This window comes from Heterocephalus glaber, unplaced genomic scaffold, assembly GCF_053883595.1.
Source record: "Heterocephalus glaber isolate CG9 unplaced genomic scaffold, H.glaber_assembly_v1.0 deba00001465, whole genome shotgun sequence".
Classification (NCBI taxonomy): domain Eukaryota; kingdom Metazoa; phylum Chordata; class Mammalia; order Rodentia; family Bathyergidae; genus Heterocephalus; species Heterocephalus glaber.
The window spans coordinates 20160229-20181750 of NW_028258312.1; the positions used below are offsets into that span (position 1 = coordinate 20160229).

Genomic DNA, 21522 nt, shown 5'->3' on the forward strand with positions numbered 1-21522 from the left:
TGACCAGGGTGTCAGTCCTGCTTTGCCCGTCCTTCTTGTCACACACTGGTGGATATTTCTCCACTTTTGTTCCACTTTAATATAAAGCACACAGATGTTTCAGAACAAGACTTGACTTCTGACCTTGAGGCTATTAGGGTCAGGGTCCTCGGGGCCTGTGAAATTATCACAAGCTGAGCTAAAGTTTTTCTCCATCACAGGAAGTAACCAGTAAGTAAGAAGTTAAAAAGGAGCTTTGTCAGAGAGACAAGATGGTCTCAGTAAGGGTCAGCTTCTGTAGTCTGCTATCTCTGCAGGAGGCACATGCATGGGAGGAGGAATATAATATAACCACTGGCACATCACATATCTGTCAGGCAACACCAGGCCTGAGAAGTCTATTTAATGTCATATACCTTGTTTAGGTTTGAAAACATTAATGGTGATTATCCCAGTTTCATATATTTGCTACTTTTTGTGAAATAACTGATTAGGGTATGTAATGGGGGCATACAGATGGTGACAAATGAAGGAAGAGTGATTCTTAACCTACAAAATTAGATTCCTCTAAGCAAATAACATTGTGCACTGATGAGTTTTACATCAATTTTTGACAACTGTTATTATATTTAAATTCATTATATTTCAGTTTCATGGGGCTTTTAAAAAGATAATGTTGTTAAAGAAAATACGAATAAATATTCTCAAACTTTTTGCTTTTGCCTTAAACTAAGTAATATTCTTTCATATTCTCACCGATATTCTTCAGGAGAAGATCATGGTGTTTAAAATGTTGACAAATATTCTCAGGATTTTAAAACATGGTGTAATATATGAAGTTGTTTACATGAATTCCAAACTTTTTCAAATTGTCCTACTTTGTTTAAGTAACTGTACCGCACACACACACACACACACACACACACACATATGCAGAAGGGTATTAGTTTGTAGCATCGTGTTTAAATGCATGGAAATTGTTCTTCGGCCATCATCATACAAGTTCACGTTCTTCTGCAGGTCATGAATGTCAAGAAAATTTATTTTCATGTAAATTGTGTGGCAAGGACAATTTCACCAATAAATGCAATTACTTACACTACCTACTGTTTACATCAGGGTACCAGTCAGGACCTAAGATTAAATGTATCTTGCCAATCACTGATTTAAAACTGTGTATAAATTTGGTTTAAAACTCAGTGTGTGCTAATAGATATATGAAGATAAATTACACTGAAATTTAGAGCATAAAAATTTTGTAGAACTTTCATAGTTTGCTAATTGTTGTATTTGAAAACTGAGAGCAACATTTGTGATTATATCCTATCTTACAGTGTCGAATTTTTCTCCAAGAATATATTACTATCACATTTATTTTCAAAAGCAATGTTCATTTTATGATAGTAAACCTTAGAACCTGACCAAGTTTAACCTCATAAAAGTAGTGGACATTATACCATCGTAAAGGGAAAAATGGTATTAACAATATAGTTTTTCTCTGCTTTTGCTGTCACTGTACATTAACAATTCAGATTTTCAATTCTTTAACCTTTTCGTGATCCTAGTAAAAAAAGACATTGATAAAATAGTTCTTATCTTTTCTAGCAGTCATGAAAGACAAAAGGAAAAAACTATTTATGTTATGAATTTTTAATGCATTTTTGAAAGTGATATATTTTACTCTGTTATCTTTTCTATACATTTAAAATATCACCCATCTGTAAAGTTAATTATTAAGGCCTAACATTTCTCTCTTAGAAATTTTATTTTCTACCTGATAGATTTAGACATCATAATTTGAATGTATTTATCAAGTACATTTGGAAAGGCATCTACAAATAACGTAGCTCACTTTTACTTTACATTAGTTGTTAAAAACTCAGGATCTTTTTCTTTTTTTAAATTAATTATCATTATAAAACAGTGCAGTTTTTGACCTTAGTCATCGTCTTGTCTCCATCCACTTTGATGAAGTGATGTCATTGCTTTGTTGTTCGCCATTTTGGAGCACTTTATTCTTGTCTTTCCAGGTGATGATCGGTTTGGAAAAATCAAGAACCCTTAAAATATTTCTTTTACTTGGAAATGAGCTGCCAGTGCTTGTCAGTGCCCAGTTACCAATTTCAGCTCACTTTACCCTCCCTGTTTGCAGTGCTCAATAAATCAGTCTACATTCCGATTCCACTCCGTAGCCAGAACAAGACTGTTCGTATTTTTCATGAAATGTTACATATTTTAGTAAATAATATTCCATGAGTTTATTGACTCCTCTCGGCTGATATAAAATTAGTGTCTTTCTTATTACTTTTATTTCCTGTTCCATGTTATTAGTGGTATATTCCCATCCACCATTAAAAACATCACTTAGAAATGTGTGAAAACAGCTCCTTTTGAAAGCATGTCTCTACCCACTTTTGATTTTGGTTTCTCCATGCTTGTCAGCACTTGATTGGCACCTCACTTGCATGTGAATTAAGGAATGAAGGGAACTCTATTTTCCTGCCATTGTTCCGTGCTGGGCTCCCTGGCCTCCAAGCAGTCTAAGCTGCCCTTGAGCAGCTGATAGAGGACTGGTTTTGAAGGTAGCTGTGTGAGGACACTCGACCTCAGTCTACTCTCAGTAGGTCTTTTTAAATTGCCCAGAGCATGCTTTAGATTTGCACTGAAGAAAAAGTGGAACGGAGCTGAAATCTTTAGTTTTTATATCTGGAGACATCACCTAACTATGACCTTAAAGAAGCATCAGTGCATTTTGCTCACAAAGAACAAAGTAAATTGATTATCATAGAATATCTGCTAAGTGTGATCAATTAGGTAGAGTAAAAGTTGGGCTGCTGGCAATCAAGAACTGAAGGAACGTTAAGTGAGGAAGGATAAACCAGAGAAAAACTTAGTCTTAATTAGTATCAAAATGATGCAGGTTGAAAACACTCTTAGAAAAACTCTTCAAATCAAAGTAACTCAGTAAAACTAAGTTGTCATTTGTAATAAAGCTACAAGATACAGTGTAACTCATCTTGTTTCAATGTTGTCTTTTATCTCTGTCTTGACTTGCCCAGATGATCTACAACTTGAACATAGTTTAATATTGTCTTAAATGTCTTAAATGAGCAGTCTTAAATGTCTTGTTTACTGATGTAGAGAGTTTAACCCTTAACAATGTCTCTTTAATTAATAAAATTTTTGTCTCTACTCTTCATTTAAATATTGACTGGTTTGAGCCTTCTGCCTGATCAATTCTTTCACATTAGAGAATGTTATCTTTTTGTCTTGATGTTAGTCAACTCTTCTCTCCCAGCTTTCCCTTTGACTGAAAGGATTGATTCTCTATAATTCATTCTTCTATGATTTTTTAATAAACGAAGAAATTTTTAAACCATCTTATGTCTTCACAGTGTTATCTGGTGGTCTATGGAATAAATCCAGAACACTTCCCATTTCATCCCACCCATGAGTTTACATCACCTTTGCCTTAATAATTTGCTTACTTTTAACTGTTGCCATGTTTTCAACCTTTCAGTATTTGAGATAGAGTTTATATACTTATTGATATACAATTGAAATCTATTGAGCTTTACTGGGATATAATTTACATACCATATTCACATACCATATCCATCTACTAACATGTACAAGTCAATGGTTTTAGGATATTCATAGAGTTATACAATCATCACCATTTAATTTTGGATGGGGCCACTAAGTTTGAGTACGCTAGATTTTAAAACATGAGTCATCTTAAAAGTCTGCCTCTAGTGTTTGGTTTTGTTACTTGAGTTAATTTTTGTGGATTGTGTGAGGTATGGGTCCAGTTATGTATATTCAATTGTCCTAGAACCATTTATTAAAAGGATTATTCTTGGGGCTGGGGATTTAGCTCAGTGGTGCTGCTGCCTGCCTTGCAAGTGTAAGGTCCTAAGTTCGATCCCTGGTACCAAAAAAAAGGATTGTTCTTTTCCTTGTGATTTGCCTTAGCATCTGTGTCAAAGTCAATTGAACATAAATGTAAGTATTTGCTTCTAAACTCTAAATTCTATACCATTGATACATATACTTACTCTCAAATAAGTATCATATTAACTTGCTTACTGTAGCTTTGTAGTGAATTTTGAGATAGTGGGTTCTCCAACTACGTTCTTATTCAAATTTGCTTTAGCTATTCAGGGTCCTCTGCATTTCCAAATGAACTTTAGAAACAATTTATTAATTTTTGTAAAAAGAGGAAGGAGCAGTGATTTTGATTGAGAGTGATTCAACCTATAGAACAGTTGCTATCTTGATAATACTGAGTTATACAATCCAGGAACATGGATTATCTTTCTGTTTATTTAGTTCCTTTCTGAATGTTATGTTTTCAGTGTACAAGTTTTACATTTCTCTTGTCAAGTTCACTCCTAAATTATTCTCTTTTTGTTGCTATTTTAAGTGAAATTGTTTCCTTAACTTTAATATTATTCATTAATGGTATAGAGAAAAATGTTTGATCTTTAATATTCATCTTGTATCCTGTGACCTGAACTCATTTATTAGTTCAAATAGTGTTATTTGTGGATTCTTTAGGATTTCCTATGTATAAGACTGTATTATTTGTGAATACAGGTAGTTTTATTTCTTCCTTTGCAATTTGGATGCATTTTACTTATTTCATAATTTTTATTTTTTAGCATAATTGCCTTAACTACTAAAACCTCCAGTAAAGGTTGAATAGAAGGGGCTAGAGTAGACATCCTTATCTTCTTTCTGATTTTAAGGGAAAGGCATGAAGTGTTTCACCAATAAGTATAGTTATTTTTTCCATATTTGATATATTAGTTCTACTGAGAACCTCGTGTGCTTTTAGTGCTTACATCTTTCAGTCACACCAAGATCAAATTATTTAGAAGCCTCCTGAAATGGAGAAAAAATTCAATAATCTTTAATAATGATCTTTTTATGGACTAAATGATTCATGCTATGGCATTGGAATTACCTTTGGAAGAGGCTTTTTCAGTGTCCACTTAGGAAGCCTACTTCCATCCTTTATGCCCTCCCTGCATTTATTTGTACAGCTGAGAGATTGGCCACCCCATGTCTTTGCTAGATAGAAACTATCAGGAAACCAAGGAGCTTGGCAAAGTTAGCATAACATGTGTTAAGTTAAGGAGAACTCAGATTTACATATTACTTTTTAAAATATAAGTCGTTCAAATATTTTTCCATTGATTTTATGAAAGATTTCAAGGATTTTGGACTTTAGTATAGACATGAGAGTATTATTGAGGATTGAAAGCCTTTTATAATGATTGTAGAAAAAACGTTTTAATTCATAAAGGGGCTGTTTTTACTGCTTTTATGGTCTTATGGTAATCACTTTTGGTAAGCTCAGGTTTGAATGAGGAAATATAATCCACTTACAGGAAACAAATTCAAGGCAATTGGTTATAACTGAGCAAACAGAGTGTAGTAATTGGGTCCTCACAGTACCTCTTCTTCCCTATCATACCTCCCCCCACACTCCCTTATAGGAAAGGGAGTGGAAAATAACAGGAAAAATATAGGAAAAATAACGGAATTCAGCACCAGGGGTAAGGATTAGCAAAGGAAGGTTTATGGCTTTATCCATTGCCCAGGAGTTCAGAAATGGAATCCTTTCCTAAAAAGAAGAGACTACAAGGGAAGTAGCCATAAATCAGGAGCGCTGTGGGTAACCCTAATTATGTAGCATAGATCAGAATGGAATGAATAGGATTCTGCATTTACAGGTCATTTTCAGACCCAGGGCATACCCTTGTTGTACTCCTTACCAGGTCTGCGTGGCCAGGAAGAGGGCGGGGCAGTTCCTTCTGTTGTAGCCGAGATGGTCACATTATATGTCTAAACTTGGGAGTGGGGGCTCTGAGTAACAAAGTTAGGGGCCTCTAGAGCTGTGTAAGCTTAATTGTCGTTGTTGAAATTTTTTAACCCTAAGTACATGCAAGTTCTCTCTCACCTTGTATTTTTTGATACAAGTTTCAATACTTGTTGTTGTTCTGGTGGTTGAACTCCAGGCCTCAGCTATGCTCAGCTATCACTGATCTGTGCCCTAACCCCTCAAGTTTTTTTATTGAATGAATTTGAATCACAATAAAACCAACTGAACCACATAAATTTGACTTTATAGAAATTGCTTTTTGGAGCTAGAATTGAATATTATGCCCTCAAGACAAAATATGGTTTAGAAAAGGGCTATTAAAAATAGCCACTTTTAGGGGCCGGGGATTTAGCTCAGTGGTTCCGCCGCCTGCCTCATAGGCACAAGGTCCCGAGTTTGATCCCTGTTACCAAAAAAAAAAATAGCCACTTTTATACAAAAAGATATACTCTTATTAGGAAATGACTTGAGAGATGGATTGGCAAATGAAAATAAATTCTTTTAAAATTATGATGCACAGTGTATTTACCATTGTTATTCTCTTAATTATTTTGGTTATAAAATTATGTTTTCATAGAATGGCTGTTTTATTTTCTTTATTAATGTATACTTGTATTACATTAAAGTAAAAAATTAAAATAGCTATTTATTTATTGAATTAAATATGCCCACACTATGAAAATATTAAAATAGATAATCCCTGGCCTTGAGAAGGTGATAGACTAACAGAAACACATTCAAGCAGGGGAAGAAACAGAGTAGGCAGTGTGAAGTGGGGTCGCAGCCAGGAGGCCTGATGCTGACTTCCTGTATAAAGCTCCATATAGTGAATCCATCTAAAGCTCAGTACCAGGGCAAATTGTTTCTGTTAATGAACCAATGTGCTCTTTATGTCAGAAAAATATAGTTTACTTTTGCTTTTGTATTGTAGAAAACCAGGTCTGTGGTTGGTTTTCTGTCTCGGTAATTATTCTCAGCCTGTCTCTTCCTCAGGTATCTTTTACTTGAAATTACCTCAGAATTCTTTTGTTAATTGGTAGAGAATAAATAACAGATCCATTCCTGTTTCTATCATGCTGCCTATCCTCACTAGAGACATGATGAGTAGTAACAAATAGTTGTATAAAAAAAATAGTTGTTGATCCTAGATTTGTGTAGAAATAAGTTGTTCAGGAACGGCTTTCAAATAAGGCCATGGTGGATTAGAATTAAGAAAGTAGGGCTTCAGTATTCATGTGGACAAAGAAGGTGAATAAGAGAACACAGTTGATTGTTTAAGATTTTTAAAAAATAATGGTCATTTAGAGTCAGCATCCTTGAGTGTGTAGGAGGTACAGTCTATGGCCTTGATATTATGAACACTTAGGAAAACCATTTATGGAAATTGCTTAATAAATGCAGAATTCAATGAAGGAGATACTGAAATCTATTACCAAAGGAAGTAGCTGAACTTGACTTTAGCCCCATTGTACTTTGGTTATGTTGTATGTGATTAAATCAAATTAAGTTGCCAGGGATGTAGCTCAGTGGCCAGTGCCTGCTTGGCAAGCGTGAGGTCTGGAGTTCAATTCCCAGTACCAAAAAAAAGTTAAAGTCTCAGGTCCTCTATAAATTAGTTTGTCTCTTTAAATATTTATTAGCTGCCTTGGTTTGGGCAACTATGATAAAAATACCTTACACTGTGTGGTTTAAACAAGAAACTTTTTTTTTATTATTCGGAGAGACTAGGAAGTCTGAGATAAAGGCTAGCAGATGATGACTACTGCGGAGAGCCCACATTCTGTGATGTAGACAGCCAGGGGTGGGATACATCTATTCTCGTCCTCTTATTTAAGAATACTAATCCAATCGTGAGGGCTTTAATCTTATGACCCCATTGTGGCCCCACGTCTCAATCACATCACTTTGAGGGTAGAGTATCTAATATAAATTTTAGAGACACAGTTATATATTCCATAGGATATGATTCCATGTGCAAAATACATTCATTCCATCCCATCAGCCCCAAAAGGCTCGACTTGTCCCATATTATGACTTAAATCTAAAATGCTACCCAGAATTCTCAAGTGTTTGGGAAGTGATTGGATCATGGGGCACTATATTCATCAGTGAATTCATCCAGTTTTTATTTCAGTACCTGAATGTACTATTAGGAGGTGGAGCCTGGTTGGAGGTAGATCCCCGAGGACATTACCTGGAAGTATGCATTTTTGTCCTCCCTTCCTCCCTTGTCCCTCTGCTTCCTGGCTGCTATGGGTTGAGTGCCTTTCCTCCACCAAGCCCCTGTGTGATGTTGTTTCTGCATTTCTGCCTTGCAGCCAACCAACCATGGACTGAATCCTCTAAAAACCTGAACCCCAAAACAAACCTCACCTCCATTGTGTTGTGGGTGTTGAGTATTTTGCCCTAAAAATGAAACAATGATTAATAAAACCCAGCCTTACCTCTAAGTGTAAAGTTCAAAGTCTCATCTACATATCACCCAAATCAGATATGAGTGAGATTCAAGCTACAATTAATCCTGGAAAAAATTCTCTTCCAGCTGTGCATCTGTGAAATCAAACAGTTTATGTGCTTCCAAAATACAGTGATAGGTAAACATAGGATAGATATTCTGGTTCCAAAAGAGAGAAATAGGAGAGAAGGGAGGCATATGGGGCCCTATGGAAGTCCAAAACTTAACACGGCATATCCCATGAAATCTTAAGGCTCACACATAATCTTTTATGGCTGATACTTTGATCTGCAGACCCACTAGTAGTGTCACCTGTCAGGTCTTTTGGGGAATGCTTATGTCTCAGCTCTTGGCTGGCAGCCTGCCCACCCTGTTTTCATGCTGGCCTGGAGATCTGCCTCCAGCACTCTGCCAAGCAGGATTCCTGCCCCCTAGGTTTCTATTGGAGGCCATCAGGCAAGGTAAAACTTAGGTGGTGACCTGGTAATAGCTCTGAATTGCCTTCAAAGCCATTCTTCCCTTTTTCTGAAAAATAGTGTACTGTTTCAGCTGAAAACTTTTAGCAGTCTTGTTTTAGCAGAATCTGAGAAATCTGTGACAGTCATTTTTCAATCCCATCTTTTCCTCCAGTCCAAAGGTGAGTTTTCTTTCTGGGTCAGCTGACTACATTCACACTCATACTGTTCTTCTGCAAAGTTATGTTGGCCATACCTTTAGTGCTCTCTTAAGACCAGGTCTTCTCGGCCTTCTGTGACTTCTACTGGCTGCGGCCAGCATAGGAGTGACCCTGGGACACCCAGAAGCCACACAATGATTTGTGTTCATTGATTGTACTTCCCATACAAAATCTTTACTGAGAGGTGCAGAACTGTCCCCTGCTCAGAGGTGAACCTTCCGGTGCACCATGCTACCGCCCCCAGTGCTGAAAAGGTGAGCCGCGTAGGCACCAGCAACACACATCACCCTCCCCCATTGAAATGAGAAGACAAGTAAACAAGTTTCAAAACCAGACTTCCAGATCACCTAAAGCAACCTCAAAGGGAAACCAGATGGAACAATCTGATACTCAACCACCTGGACTCCCTGAACTGGCAATAAAAGAGGATCTGGAAAAAATGAAATCAGAAATAATTTCACAGATATCAGCAGAGATTGTGCCCATAGTGCAAGACATGATTAATAAATTTAGAGAGGACACAGATGAAAAAATACAGGAGCTGAGGAACATGAGGGAATCCCAACATAAGAAACAAATGAAATCCATAAAACAGATGGAAAAACATTTCCAGGCAATTAAAAACTCCATTGAAAGTCTACATAGCAGAAGGAGCCAATGTGAGGACAGAATTTCACATGTAGAAGATAAGATTGCAATTAGTGACCAGGAAAAGGAAAATTTCTTTAAAATAGTAAGGGACCATGAGAAATCAATCCAGCAGCTGCTAGACAATGCAAAGAAGAATAACATAAGACTGATCAGAGTCAATGAAGAAACAGGAGAGAGTGCAGACAACATAAAAAAAACTGTTCACAGAAGTAATGGCAGAAAACTTCCCAAGCAGGGGGAAAGAACTTGACATAGAGATAAGTGAGGTATATAGGATTCCAACTAGCCTTGATCAAAAAAAATCTACACATAGGCATATAATTAAGATTCCAGAAACCCAAGAGAAGAACAAAATTCTACAAGCAGTGAGAAAAAAGAAACATCACGTATAAAGGAAAGCCCATCAGAATCACAGCAGACTGCTCAATGCAAACCCTCAAAGCAAGAAGAACTTGGAGTGATGTATTTCAAGCCCTAAAGGAAAACAGCCTCCAACCCAGATTGATGTACCCTGCAAAACTATTTTTCAAAATTGATGGAGAAATAAGATACTTTCATGACAAAGAGCACCTTAGGAACTTCATGAATACCAAACCAGCACTCCAAAAAATTTTAGGCAATATCCTAGGAAAAGACAACAAGGATCACAATCCTTTGGAAGCCCAGCAGAATAAATCCATTGGATACAACAAGAAATTGAATGTAAAGGGGGAGAATCCAACAAAAAGAAAAAGTCATGACAATGATAAGTCAATATGTATCAGTTATAACCATCAATGTTAATGGTCTCAATTCACCAATCAAAAGAAATAGACTAGAAGAATGGGTCCAGAAGCAATATCCAAAAATACGTTGCATAAAATAAGAAACTCATAGACTGAAAGTTAAAGGGTGGAAAACAATACTCCATGTGACAGGAACCTGAAAAAAAGCATGAGTAGCTATCCTCTCTGCAGATCAAGTGGATTTCAAACCAACACTGATTAAGAGAAGTAAAGTAGGACACTACATCCTAGTAAAGGGAACAATAAAACAGGAAGATATGACAATCATAAACATATTTGCACCAAACACTAGTGCACCCAACTATATAAAACAAATACTAACAGACATGAAAAATCAAATGAACACTAATACAATTGTAGTGGGGGACCTCAATACCCCACTGTCACAAATAGATAGATCAATTAGACAAAGAAGGAATGAAATACTAGAACTCAAACTCTTGATCAAATGAACATAACAGATGTTTACAGAGTGTACCACCCCACAAAATCAGAATACACATTCTTTTCAGCTGCACACGGGTCGTTCTCCAAAATAGACCACATACTCGCTCATAGAACATGTTTACATAAGTGCAAAGGAACTGAAGTTATCCCCTGTATATTATCAGACCATAGTGCGATGAAATTGGAGATCAATAGCAAAAGAAACCACAAGAATTTCATAAACACATGGAAATTGAACAACACACTTCTGAATAACCACTGGGTCACAGAGGAAATTAAAGAAGAAATCAGACAGTTCCTACAATTAAATGATAATGAGAATACAACATATCAGAATCTTTGGAACACAATGAAAGCAGTCTTACAAGGGAAATTCATAGCAGTGAATACTTATATTAGGAAAACAGAGCAAGCCTAGTTAAACAACCTGATACTGAACCTCAAGCTTCTAGAAAAAGAAGAGGAGGACAAACCCAAAGCTCAGACAAGGGAGGAAAATATAAAGATCAGAACAGAAATCAATGCAAAGGAGACTAAGAGAATGATAGAAAAAAATCAATGAAACCAAGAGTTAGTTCTTCAAAAGAATAAACAAAATTGACAAACCCTTAGTCAACCTCATCAGAAAAAGGAAAGAAAAGGCCAAATCTATGTAATTAGGAATGAAAAGGATGAAATTACAGCGGACCCAGCAGAAATCCAGAGGATCATCAATACGTGCTTCGAGAACCTATACACCAATAAGATGGAAAACACAGAAGAAATGCACAGATTCCTAGATACATATGAATTACCAAAGTTGAACAAAGAAGACCTAAAAATTCTAAACAACCCAATATCAACCAATGAAATTGAAAGTGTAGTTAAAAACTTAACAACTAGGAAAAGCCTGGGTCTTGATGGCTTCACTGCTGAATTCAACAAGACATTTAGAGAGGAACTACTGCCACTGCTGTTTAAACTCTTTAATGAAATTGAAAGGGAAGCAATACCCCTGAATTCATTCCTGGAAGTAAGCATCACCTTGATCCCCAAAGCACAGAAAGACCCAACCAAAAAAGAGAACTATAGGCCAATCTCACTAATGAACAAAGATGCAAAAATCCTTAATAAGATACTGGGAAATACAATACAGAAGATAATCAAGATGATCATACACCCTGACCAAGTGGGATTCATCCTAGGGATGCAGGGATGCCTCAACATATGCAAATCAATAAATGTGATACACTATATCAATAGAACCAAGGACAAAAACCATATGATCATCTGAATAGATGCAGAAAAAGCATTTGACAAAACCCAACACGCATTTATGGTAAAAACCCTACAAAAACTTGGAAGAGATGGTCGCTACCTCAATCTGATAAAAACCGTCTATAAAAATCCAACAGGCAATATCATACTAAAAGGTCAAAAACTGAAATCCTTCACATTAAAATCAGGAAGAAGACAAGGATGTCCACTATCACCACTTCTGTTCAATATCGTCTTGAAAACTTTAGCCACAGCAATTATACAAGAGAAAGAAATAAAAGAAATAAAGATAGGAAATGAAGAAGTCAAATTGTCATTATTCGCAGATGACATGATACTCTATAGAGAAGACCTCAAGAACTCCACCAAAAGTCTTCTAGACTTAATAACGAAATTCAGTAAAGTAGCTAGATACAAGGTCAACAAAAATCAGTAGCTTTCCTCTCCATGAACAGCAGACTCACGGAGAGAGAAATAGGGCAAACAATTCCTTTCACAATAGCATCCAAAACCTGAAATACCTAGGAATCAACCTAACGAAAGAAATCAAAGACCTCTTCTCTGAAAACTATAGAACTCTGAAAGGAGAGATTGAAGATGATATCAGAAAATGGAAAGACATCTCTTGCTACTGGGTAGGAAGAATCAACATAGTGAAAATGTCCATACTTCCAAAACTACTATATAGATTCAATGCAATCCCAATTGAGATCCCAGCAGCATACTTCATGGACCTTGAGGAGACAATTCAAAAATTCATTTGGAACAAGAAGTGACCTAGAATAGCAAAAGCAATTCTAGGCAATAGAGATATGGCAGGGGGTATCACAACCCCCAACTTGAAACTCCTACAAAGCCACTGTGATAAAAACACCATGGTCCTGGCAAAGAAACGGACCTGAGAACTAGTGGAACAAATTAGAAGATTCAGAAACAACTGCAGACACACTCAGCCACCTCATCTTTTACAAAGGTGCCAAACACCATCACTGCAGGAAACATAACCTCTTTAATAAATGGTGCTGGAAAAATTGGGTTTGAACTTGCCAAAGATTAAAACTAGACCTGTTTGTCTCATCATGCACTAAACTAAAATCCAAATGGATTAAAGATCTAAATATTAAAACAAATACTGAACTGGCTAGAAGAGAGTTTAGAAAGAACTCTTGAAGACACTGGCTTAGGAAAAGATTTTATGAACAAAACCTCAGTTGCCCATGAACAAGTACAAACAATCAACAAGTGGGATCTCTTCTCATTACATAGCTTCTGCATAGCAAGAGAAACCACCAACACTGTGAAGAGACAACCCGCAATGTGGGAAAAAAATTTTCACTCACTGTTCCTCAGACAAAGGTCTACTGTCTAGAATCTATAAAGTCCTTATAAAAATCAGACCTTCTAAATTTAAAGACCCAATCCAAAAATGCACATCTGAAATGAACAGACATTTTTCAGACAAAGAAGTAGAAATAGCAAATAAATATATGAAAAAATGTTCAACATCACTGGTCATTCAAGAGATAGAAATGAAAACAGCACTGAGATTCCACCTCACTCCAGAAAGAATGGCTGCTATCATGAAATCAACTAATAACAATTGCTGGCGGGGCTGTGGGGAAAGAGAAACCCTGCTCCACTGTTGGTGGGAGTGCAGACTGGTTCAACCACTGTGGAAATCAGTATGGAGATAGATACCTCAAAGAACTAGGACTGGAAGTCCCATTTGACCCCACTATTCCACTGCTGGGGATCTTCCCCAAAGAATTAAAAGTATCATACCACAGTGATATATGTGCGCCTGTTCATAGCAGCACAATTTGTAATAGCTGAAACTTGGAAGCAGCCCAATTGCCCATCAGCTGGAGACTCGATAAAGAAAATGTGTTTTTTTTTAATAAAATGTATTACTACTCAGCCATAAAAAATGAGAAATTAGAGACATTTATAGGTAAATGGATGTACATTGAGGCGATACTCTTAAGTGAAATAAATAGGATACACATGTGTAAATACCGAATAGTTTCTCTAGTATGAGAAACTGGACGTGTAAATAAGGACTAAAAGGTATAATAGACAATGTGAAATAGGAAGAAAAGGGGTAAAGGGGAAGGGGAAGTGGGAGGGGTAGAGGAAAGGAAAGAAGGGAATGGAATTAATGTGAGAAAATGAAAAAATGGAAACAAAGTCTTTGTAAATAGGGGCGAAAGGAGGGGTTGAAAGGCAGGGAAAGGGGAAAAAATAAGAACCAAGACAGATTATGTAAAGGTGCAAATCTCCAATGATGAATGTCATTATATTGTACACCTGAAATGCACCAATAAAATTAATTTTTAAAAAAATAGGGGCTGCAGATTTAGCTTAGTGGTTCTGCTGCCTGCCTCACAAGCACAAGGTCCTGAGTTTGATCCCCAGTACCAAAAAAAAGAATTATTAAAAAAAAGTAGACCAAGCACAAGGACCCGAGTTCAATTCCCGGTACCAAAAAACAAAACAAAACAAAACAAAATAGACCAGGCCTTCTCATATTTGGCATAATTTATAGGCAGAGAATTTTCTAGATCCATAAGCTCTGCATCGTTTTTCATAAAAGATTCTTCTTCGTTTCTATCTTTTTGCATTTTTTAATATGAAGGTACTTTTTTTTTTGGTACCAGGGATCGAACTCAGGACCTTGCGCTTGCGAGACAGGTGGCCAAACCACTGAGCTAAATCCCCGACCCTGAAGCTACTTTTTTTATTTTTTAATTTTTTATTTGCACATGTTTGTGGTACGTAATGTTTTGGGGGTTTTTTTGGTACTGGGGATCGAACTCAGGACCTTGCACTTGCAAAGCAGTTGTGGTGCCACTAAGCTAAATCCCTGGCTTATAATGATTGCATTCATTTATAGGGACTTGGTACACATACATAACACATCCTAATTCCTTTTACTTCTCCTTCCCTTTCCCTTCCTCCACCTCTGGTCCCCTTCCCTCTTGTGAAAGATCTATCTCCCTGTTTTCTATTATGAGCCATCAGGAGGAACCATGCTGATCTTCCAACATTTTGCTGAGAAATCTCAGTTAAATATCTGATTTCATTGCTCACAGCTTCTGCCTTACATGGATCATAAACAGTTCAGCCGGGTTCCTTGCCACTTTATCTCAAGGCTTGCATTTGCTCATTGTCGAATAACAGGATCCTCCTTTCCATCTGAGAGGTCATCAGAATTGCCCTAGCATTCATATGCAATAGTGCTTGCACATTATTATTTATGTATTTTCTGAGAATATGCAAACTGTCTTTAGACCTTTCATCTTTTCTTTCTCAGTCCTCAACATTATCAACTTTAAGATTTTCTTCATGGCAGTATTGGCATTTTCTAGTGTACATTTTTAAATTCTTCCAGTGCCTACCCTTTACCCAGCTCCACGTTTGTACTGTAACAGCTCCACACTTGTTGATAACAATTTCTGCTCTAGTTTTGGCTACTGTAACAAAAATACCATGGTGTGGATGTCTTAAACAACGTGCATTTGTTTTTCTCCTTTCTTGGGGCTAGAAAGTCCTGGTTCAGAGTGTCAGCATGATCATGTTCTGAGAAGGGCTTCTTGCTGGTTTGCAGATGGGCATCTTGTCATTGTGTCCTCACATGGTAGAGAGATAGGAGGGAGAGGGGAGCAGAGAAAAGGAGAGAGAGCCAGAGAGCCAGAGAGAGAGCTATCTGGCCTCTTCTTCTAAAACACTAATCCCATCAGGAGGGCTCTACACTCAAGACCTCGCCTAAACACGATTATCTCCCAAAGACCTCACTGCGCAGGCAGTTCTACCCCGTTGGAGGTGAGAATTGCAGCTGCAGTTTAGAGGACAGGAGGACACAGATGTAGATATGTTAAATTATTTTTCTGTAGCATATTTGAATTTTTGTTGTAAAAACGTTTGTTAAAAAGGTGCAAATGAAAATTGCTATTCAGTATTTTAGTGTCAACTTTAAAATTGAATCAAATGATTAAAAAAATTCTTCTAATACGGCTCATTTATGTCTCAATATATGTAAATCTTGCTATCTAACTTCCTCCATCTTATCTCTAAATTTCTTTACTACATTGGCCAAACATTTGGATTATAAGAAAAGCCTGTTATTTATCTTTCTAAAGGAGAGGGACTAGACAGAAAGATAAGACACATTCAACTTTTTCCAGTGGTAGAAATTTCCAATCTTGACTTCTTTCCAATTACAAGGCATCGAGGGATGTTTAAAGTTTAATAATAAAATGTTGACTTTCTAAAGGTTTCTAATAACCTGTCTGCCAACAGCAAAGAAACCTTGACTTTCTCTGTAAAATGATGCCCTGTAAATTAATAATAAAATAATGCAGATCAGTGGCCACTGCATCGCCTTTGTTGTGTCACTGTTCACATTACCTAGGAAAAGATTGCTACTTGCAGCAAAATGAAGAGTGTAATGAAAGTTGCTACCACTGTTACTAGCTAACCTCAAATTTTAAGTTTTGCTTCCTATCACATATTTTTAGGGCATCTACACAAAAATACTTTTACATGTCTGAATATTAACTATGTAGTGACACGTCAAAAGTCTTTAGTCTGTTACAGACTTTAATGCTTGATGACCTTTGCAGTGCCTGGAAGGTCATGCAGTAGGCTCTTGGAACAGGCGCCTGCATTCCTGAGTGCTGTGCTGCATCCTCCCTCAGTGTCATGGAGCCCTGTCATCGCTGTCATTTGGAATCCATCCGTATAAGCTGTCAGCAGGCCATGAGGTCCTAGGGTACACTGGTCAAGAATAGCTCTCCACAGTTCGTAACAGTGTCTTTGAAAATGAACCTTTAAAAAACACTAGTATTTTTGATTGTCTTGTACATCAGAAGGCAGCAGTAGCATCTCCATGGCCATCACCCACATACATGCCTGTTATCTCATGTAATCCTCCTCACAGTCGTGTGAGAACAGTCCTGTTAGAATCTCCATTTTACACCTGAGAAACATTTATTTTTTTCTTCCTTTAAATGTATGATTTCTCACTATGTTATACCTGAGTTTCTAAATCAAGTATATCTGAAAAACCAACAGTATAATATGCTAACTATAGTGACTTATTAAATTTTTGACATAATGTTTGTACATATTTATGGTATACTGTATAATATGGTATAATAATTTAAAGCAAAATGTCTGTTTTTGCTTTTGTTTCCTATATCTTTCGGGTCTTATCCAGAAAACCCTTGCTTATTTCAATGTCTTGAAGCATTTTTCATATGTTTTCTTCTCGTAGCTTCATAGTGTCAAGTATTATATTTAAGTCTTTAATCAATTTTGAGTAGATTTTTGTAACTTGTGAGAGATAATTCTGTATGTGAATACCTATTTTCCATAGCACTCTTAATGAAAAGACCATGCTTTCTCTCCTACATGTCCTTAGGACCTTTATTGAAAATCAGTTGCCCCAGTTTGTAATAGCTAAAACATGGAAACAGCCCAATTGCCCATGAACTGGAGACTGGATAAAGAAAATGTGTTTTTTAAAAAAATAAAATGGAGTACTAAGCCACAAAGAAGGAGAAATTAGAGACATGTATAGCTAAATGGATGCACATTGAGGCAATACTCTTCAGTGAAATAAATAGGACACACGTGTAAATACCAAATAGTTTCTCTGGTGTGAGAAACTGAAAGTGTAAATAAGTGTCAAAATGTATCATAAATAATATGAAATAGGAAGAAGAGGTGCAAAAGGGAAGGGGAAGTGCAAGGGGTAGGGGAACGGAAAGAAGGGAATGGAATTAATATGAGAAAATGAAAAAATGGAAAAAAGTCTTTGTAAATAGGGAGGGGTGGAGGGTTGAAGGGAGGACAGGGGAAGGGGGAAAAATAAGAACCAAGAGAGATTATGTAAAGGTGCAAATCTCCAATGATGAATGTCATTATATTGTATACCTCAAATGTACCAATAAAATTAATTTTAAAAAAAGAAAAGAAAATCAGTTGCCCATGAATACACGTGTTTACCTCTAGGCTCTTTTCCACTGGTCTATCTGTTTTTATGCCAGTCCCATCATGTTTTGATTGCCACAACTTTGTAATATATTTTGAATTTGGGTGTTACAATGTTTCCTGCTGCATTTTTTATTGTTGTTTTGGGTTTGTTTTTATGTTTTTCAATATAGATTTATCTCCTCAGGGGTTTTTGTGGTTTTATACAAAATCTAGCTTTTTTCCCCTCCTCATTTTGTGAAGAATGTCCTTGTATCCTAAGGATTGCACTTAATATGTGTATCACTTTGAGTAACATAATCATCTTAACCATATTGATTCTTCCACGTGGGACATGTTTTTAATATCTTCCTCAATTTCTTTTACTAATGTTTTATAATTTTTGTTATGGGGATCTTTTACTTCCTTGGGTCAATTAATTCTAGGTGATTTATTTTATTATTTATAGCTATTATGAATCAGATTGCTTTCTTGATTTCTTTCTCACCCAGATTGTTATTTTTGGTGTACACAAATATTTTTGTGTCTTTATATTGTATCCTGCAAATTTACTGAATTTGCTTTTGAGTTCTAATAATTTTTTGTTGAAGACTTTAGCGTTTTTTGATATGTAAAATCATGTCACCTGCAAAGAAGGATAATTATACTTGCTCCTTTTCATTTTAGATACTTTTTATTTTTTTCTCATCTATTTGCTTTGACTAAGACTTCCAGTACTATGTTGAATAAAAGTTGTAAAAGTGAACATCCATGTGTTGTTCTAGATCTTAGAGATGGTTTTCAGCTTTTCCCCATTCAGCAGAGAGTTGGCTGTTCTTTAATCATAGATAGCCTTTATTGGTATATTTTCCTCCTATACTTAATCTTATTAGATATTTTCCTTCTATACCTAATTTCTTGACAGTTTTTTTTAATCATGAAGGAATGTTGAATTTTATTGAATGCATCTGCTGTGTTCATTGAGATAATCATGTGATTTTTTTGCCCATTATGATGATATGATATGTTACATTTATGTGTTTGTGACTATGTGAACCATCTTTGCATTCTTAGGGTAAATCCCACTTAATATTTGATGTGTTGGTGGTTGGATTGATAGTATTTTGTTCAGAATTTTGTATTTATGTTCACTAGTGATACTGGTCTGTAGTTTTCTTTTTTTCTTGTGTCTTTAGCTGATTTTGTTAGTAAGAAATTGTTGGCTTCATAGAATGAGTTTGACAGCATTCCCCCATACCCTTTTCAAGGTTTTGAAATAGTTTGAGAATTGGCATCCATTCTTTAAGTGTTTTTTAGAATCCAGGAGTGAAACTATTTTATCTAGATTTTTCTTTAATGACTGACCTTTTCATACTGTTGTAATTTTGTTACTCACTATATTGGTCTGCTTATATTGTCTGTTTCTACTTGAGTCAATCTTGGTGGTTGCATGTTGCATGCTATCCATTTCTTATGATTTGTTGGAATATAATTGCTCATAGTAGTTTCCTATATTTCTTTGGATCTAGATCTAATATATCTTTTTTGTCTCTGGTTTTATTTATTAGAATCATCTCTCCTTTTTCTTAGTTTAGGTAAAGGATTTTCAATTTAGATTTTCTTTTCAAAAACCAATTTTTTACTTCATTGACCCTTTGTAATCTCTTCTCAGTTTTGATTTCATTTATTTTTGCTCTAATCCTTATATTTCTATCTACTAATTTTGTGTTGTTTTTTCCTTGCCTTTCTAAGTATAGTGACTTTAACTTTCTGGGTTTTCACATATTTCAGGATTCAATTCTTCATTTCTCTGTTGAATTACATGTTTCTCTATTTACTGCCTTTTTTGATTTGTGCCTTCTCAGTAAGGCTTTCAATTTTAATCAGCTGTTGATTGCCCAAACTAATGAAGAGAAACGAAGGTGTGGACATTTTTAAGTAGTAGACAATTCCTGAATCATTAATATGGCTTGATGTATTCTTCAAAGATTTGAATGTGGCTTGGTGTTAAGCATAATGATTAAAAACACTTTATGAAGATCTGGAAAACAAATGAGATTCCTTGACTATGCCCCCTGATTGGCTCTTCTTTGTAGCTCATTTCTTGCTGGAAATAGGCGTTTGTTATCTAATATTGACTAAATATTGACCCTTCAGGTCTCAGTTGGAACAGTTTCTTCTATCAGCATTTGTTCCTTCATGTTATCCATATCTGTAAGCTACACCTATAATTGCTGTATAACACAATACCTGCTAATTATGAGTCACTGTTATAGATGCTATACAGTGTTAACTCATGTAATCCATATAACAACCCTACGCTATAGATACTGTTAAGCTCAGTTACATATGAAGAGACTAATGCATAAGAAATATTAAATTTCTTACCTATTGTACAACTAATACATGATGGAGCCAGAATTTAAACCCATGCTTTGTGGTTTCAAAGCCCATGCTCAAAACCACTATACTATGTTGCCTCTTGACAGCAGTAGGATAGGCTCTACTAAACCTATTCATTAAACATTACTTACCAAGACATATTCAACCGAGTTTAACTCTTTGAGGTAGGTATTATAAACCTTGCTGTACCACTGAGGGACTTGGAAAGGTTGCACAAGGGTCAGAGCCGTGCTTGAAATCCAAGGCATCCCAGCCTCAGAATCGATAAATTTACCCATAACACATACTTCCTTCTAATGCTTTTTCAAAATTGCATAAGTAAATTTGTAATAAGTTATGATATTTTTAATTACTGAGGGAACTCTCCATTTAAAGAAATTGTGCCTTTATGCTTGTAAGCACACAGTTTTTTGGCAAACTGAACCATCATATCTGACACCTACTAAGTTTAAAATGTGCTTTTAAAAACAAGTAATGCACATTGCACAGATATGTATCAGGAAGGAGAGAATTTCATTATTAAATGCCTACCCCAAAGACTTTTTGTATCAAATATTGGATGATAATACTCTAAAATCTGTTTTCTTCATTGTTTTCCTGCATATAGGAGAAAATATAATGATTTAAATAGTGTAACAAAAAGTGAAGCCAAAGTTACATGATCCTTTTTATTTTACTTACTATAAATTGGAGTTTACATTTCACCATTGAATACCAGACTACTCAAAATTCTTGTATTTGAGATTAAAGTTGGAAAAAAGAAAACATTTAAGTCCCTATAATTAACCTGCTACTTCATGCCTTCCTGGTTTATTTAAGCACTTTATGCAATATCTAATACTTGAAAAGCTGTAAAGGGTATTATATTACTTTGATTTTTCAAATCTCTATACTTTCTCCATGTACAATAGTGAAGTTTTTATAAAGCTTTAAGTCAACTAAAGAGGATCAGACACTTGTATGACATATTTAGTAATGCCTTAGGAGAAAAATATTATTAGAGTAA

General features: G+C 35.8%; 1 protein-coding gene across 14 annotated transcripts in view; it reads left to right on the forward strand.

Moving 5' to 3' along the window:
• Arb2a (ARB2 cotranscriptional regulator A) overlaps positions 1 to 21522 on the forward strand; it is a 437422-nt gene that overhangs the window by 234708 nt on the left and 181192 nt on the right. The window contains exon 9 of one of the 14 annotated variants that reach the window (XM_013071107.3): positions 2010 to 4371. The exons of the other annotated variants lie outside the window; for them this stretch is intronic. Coding sequence (XP_012926561.1) covers positions 2010 to 2141 — 132 coding nt within the window. The 3' untranslated portion in view covers positions 2142 to 4371. Of the gene's footprint in view, positions 1 to 2009; positions 4372 to 21522 lie in introns of those variants that run through there. 14 annotated transcript variants of the gene reach the window in all.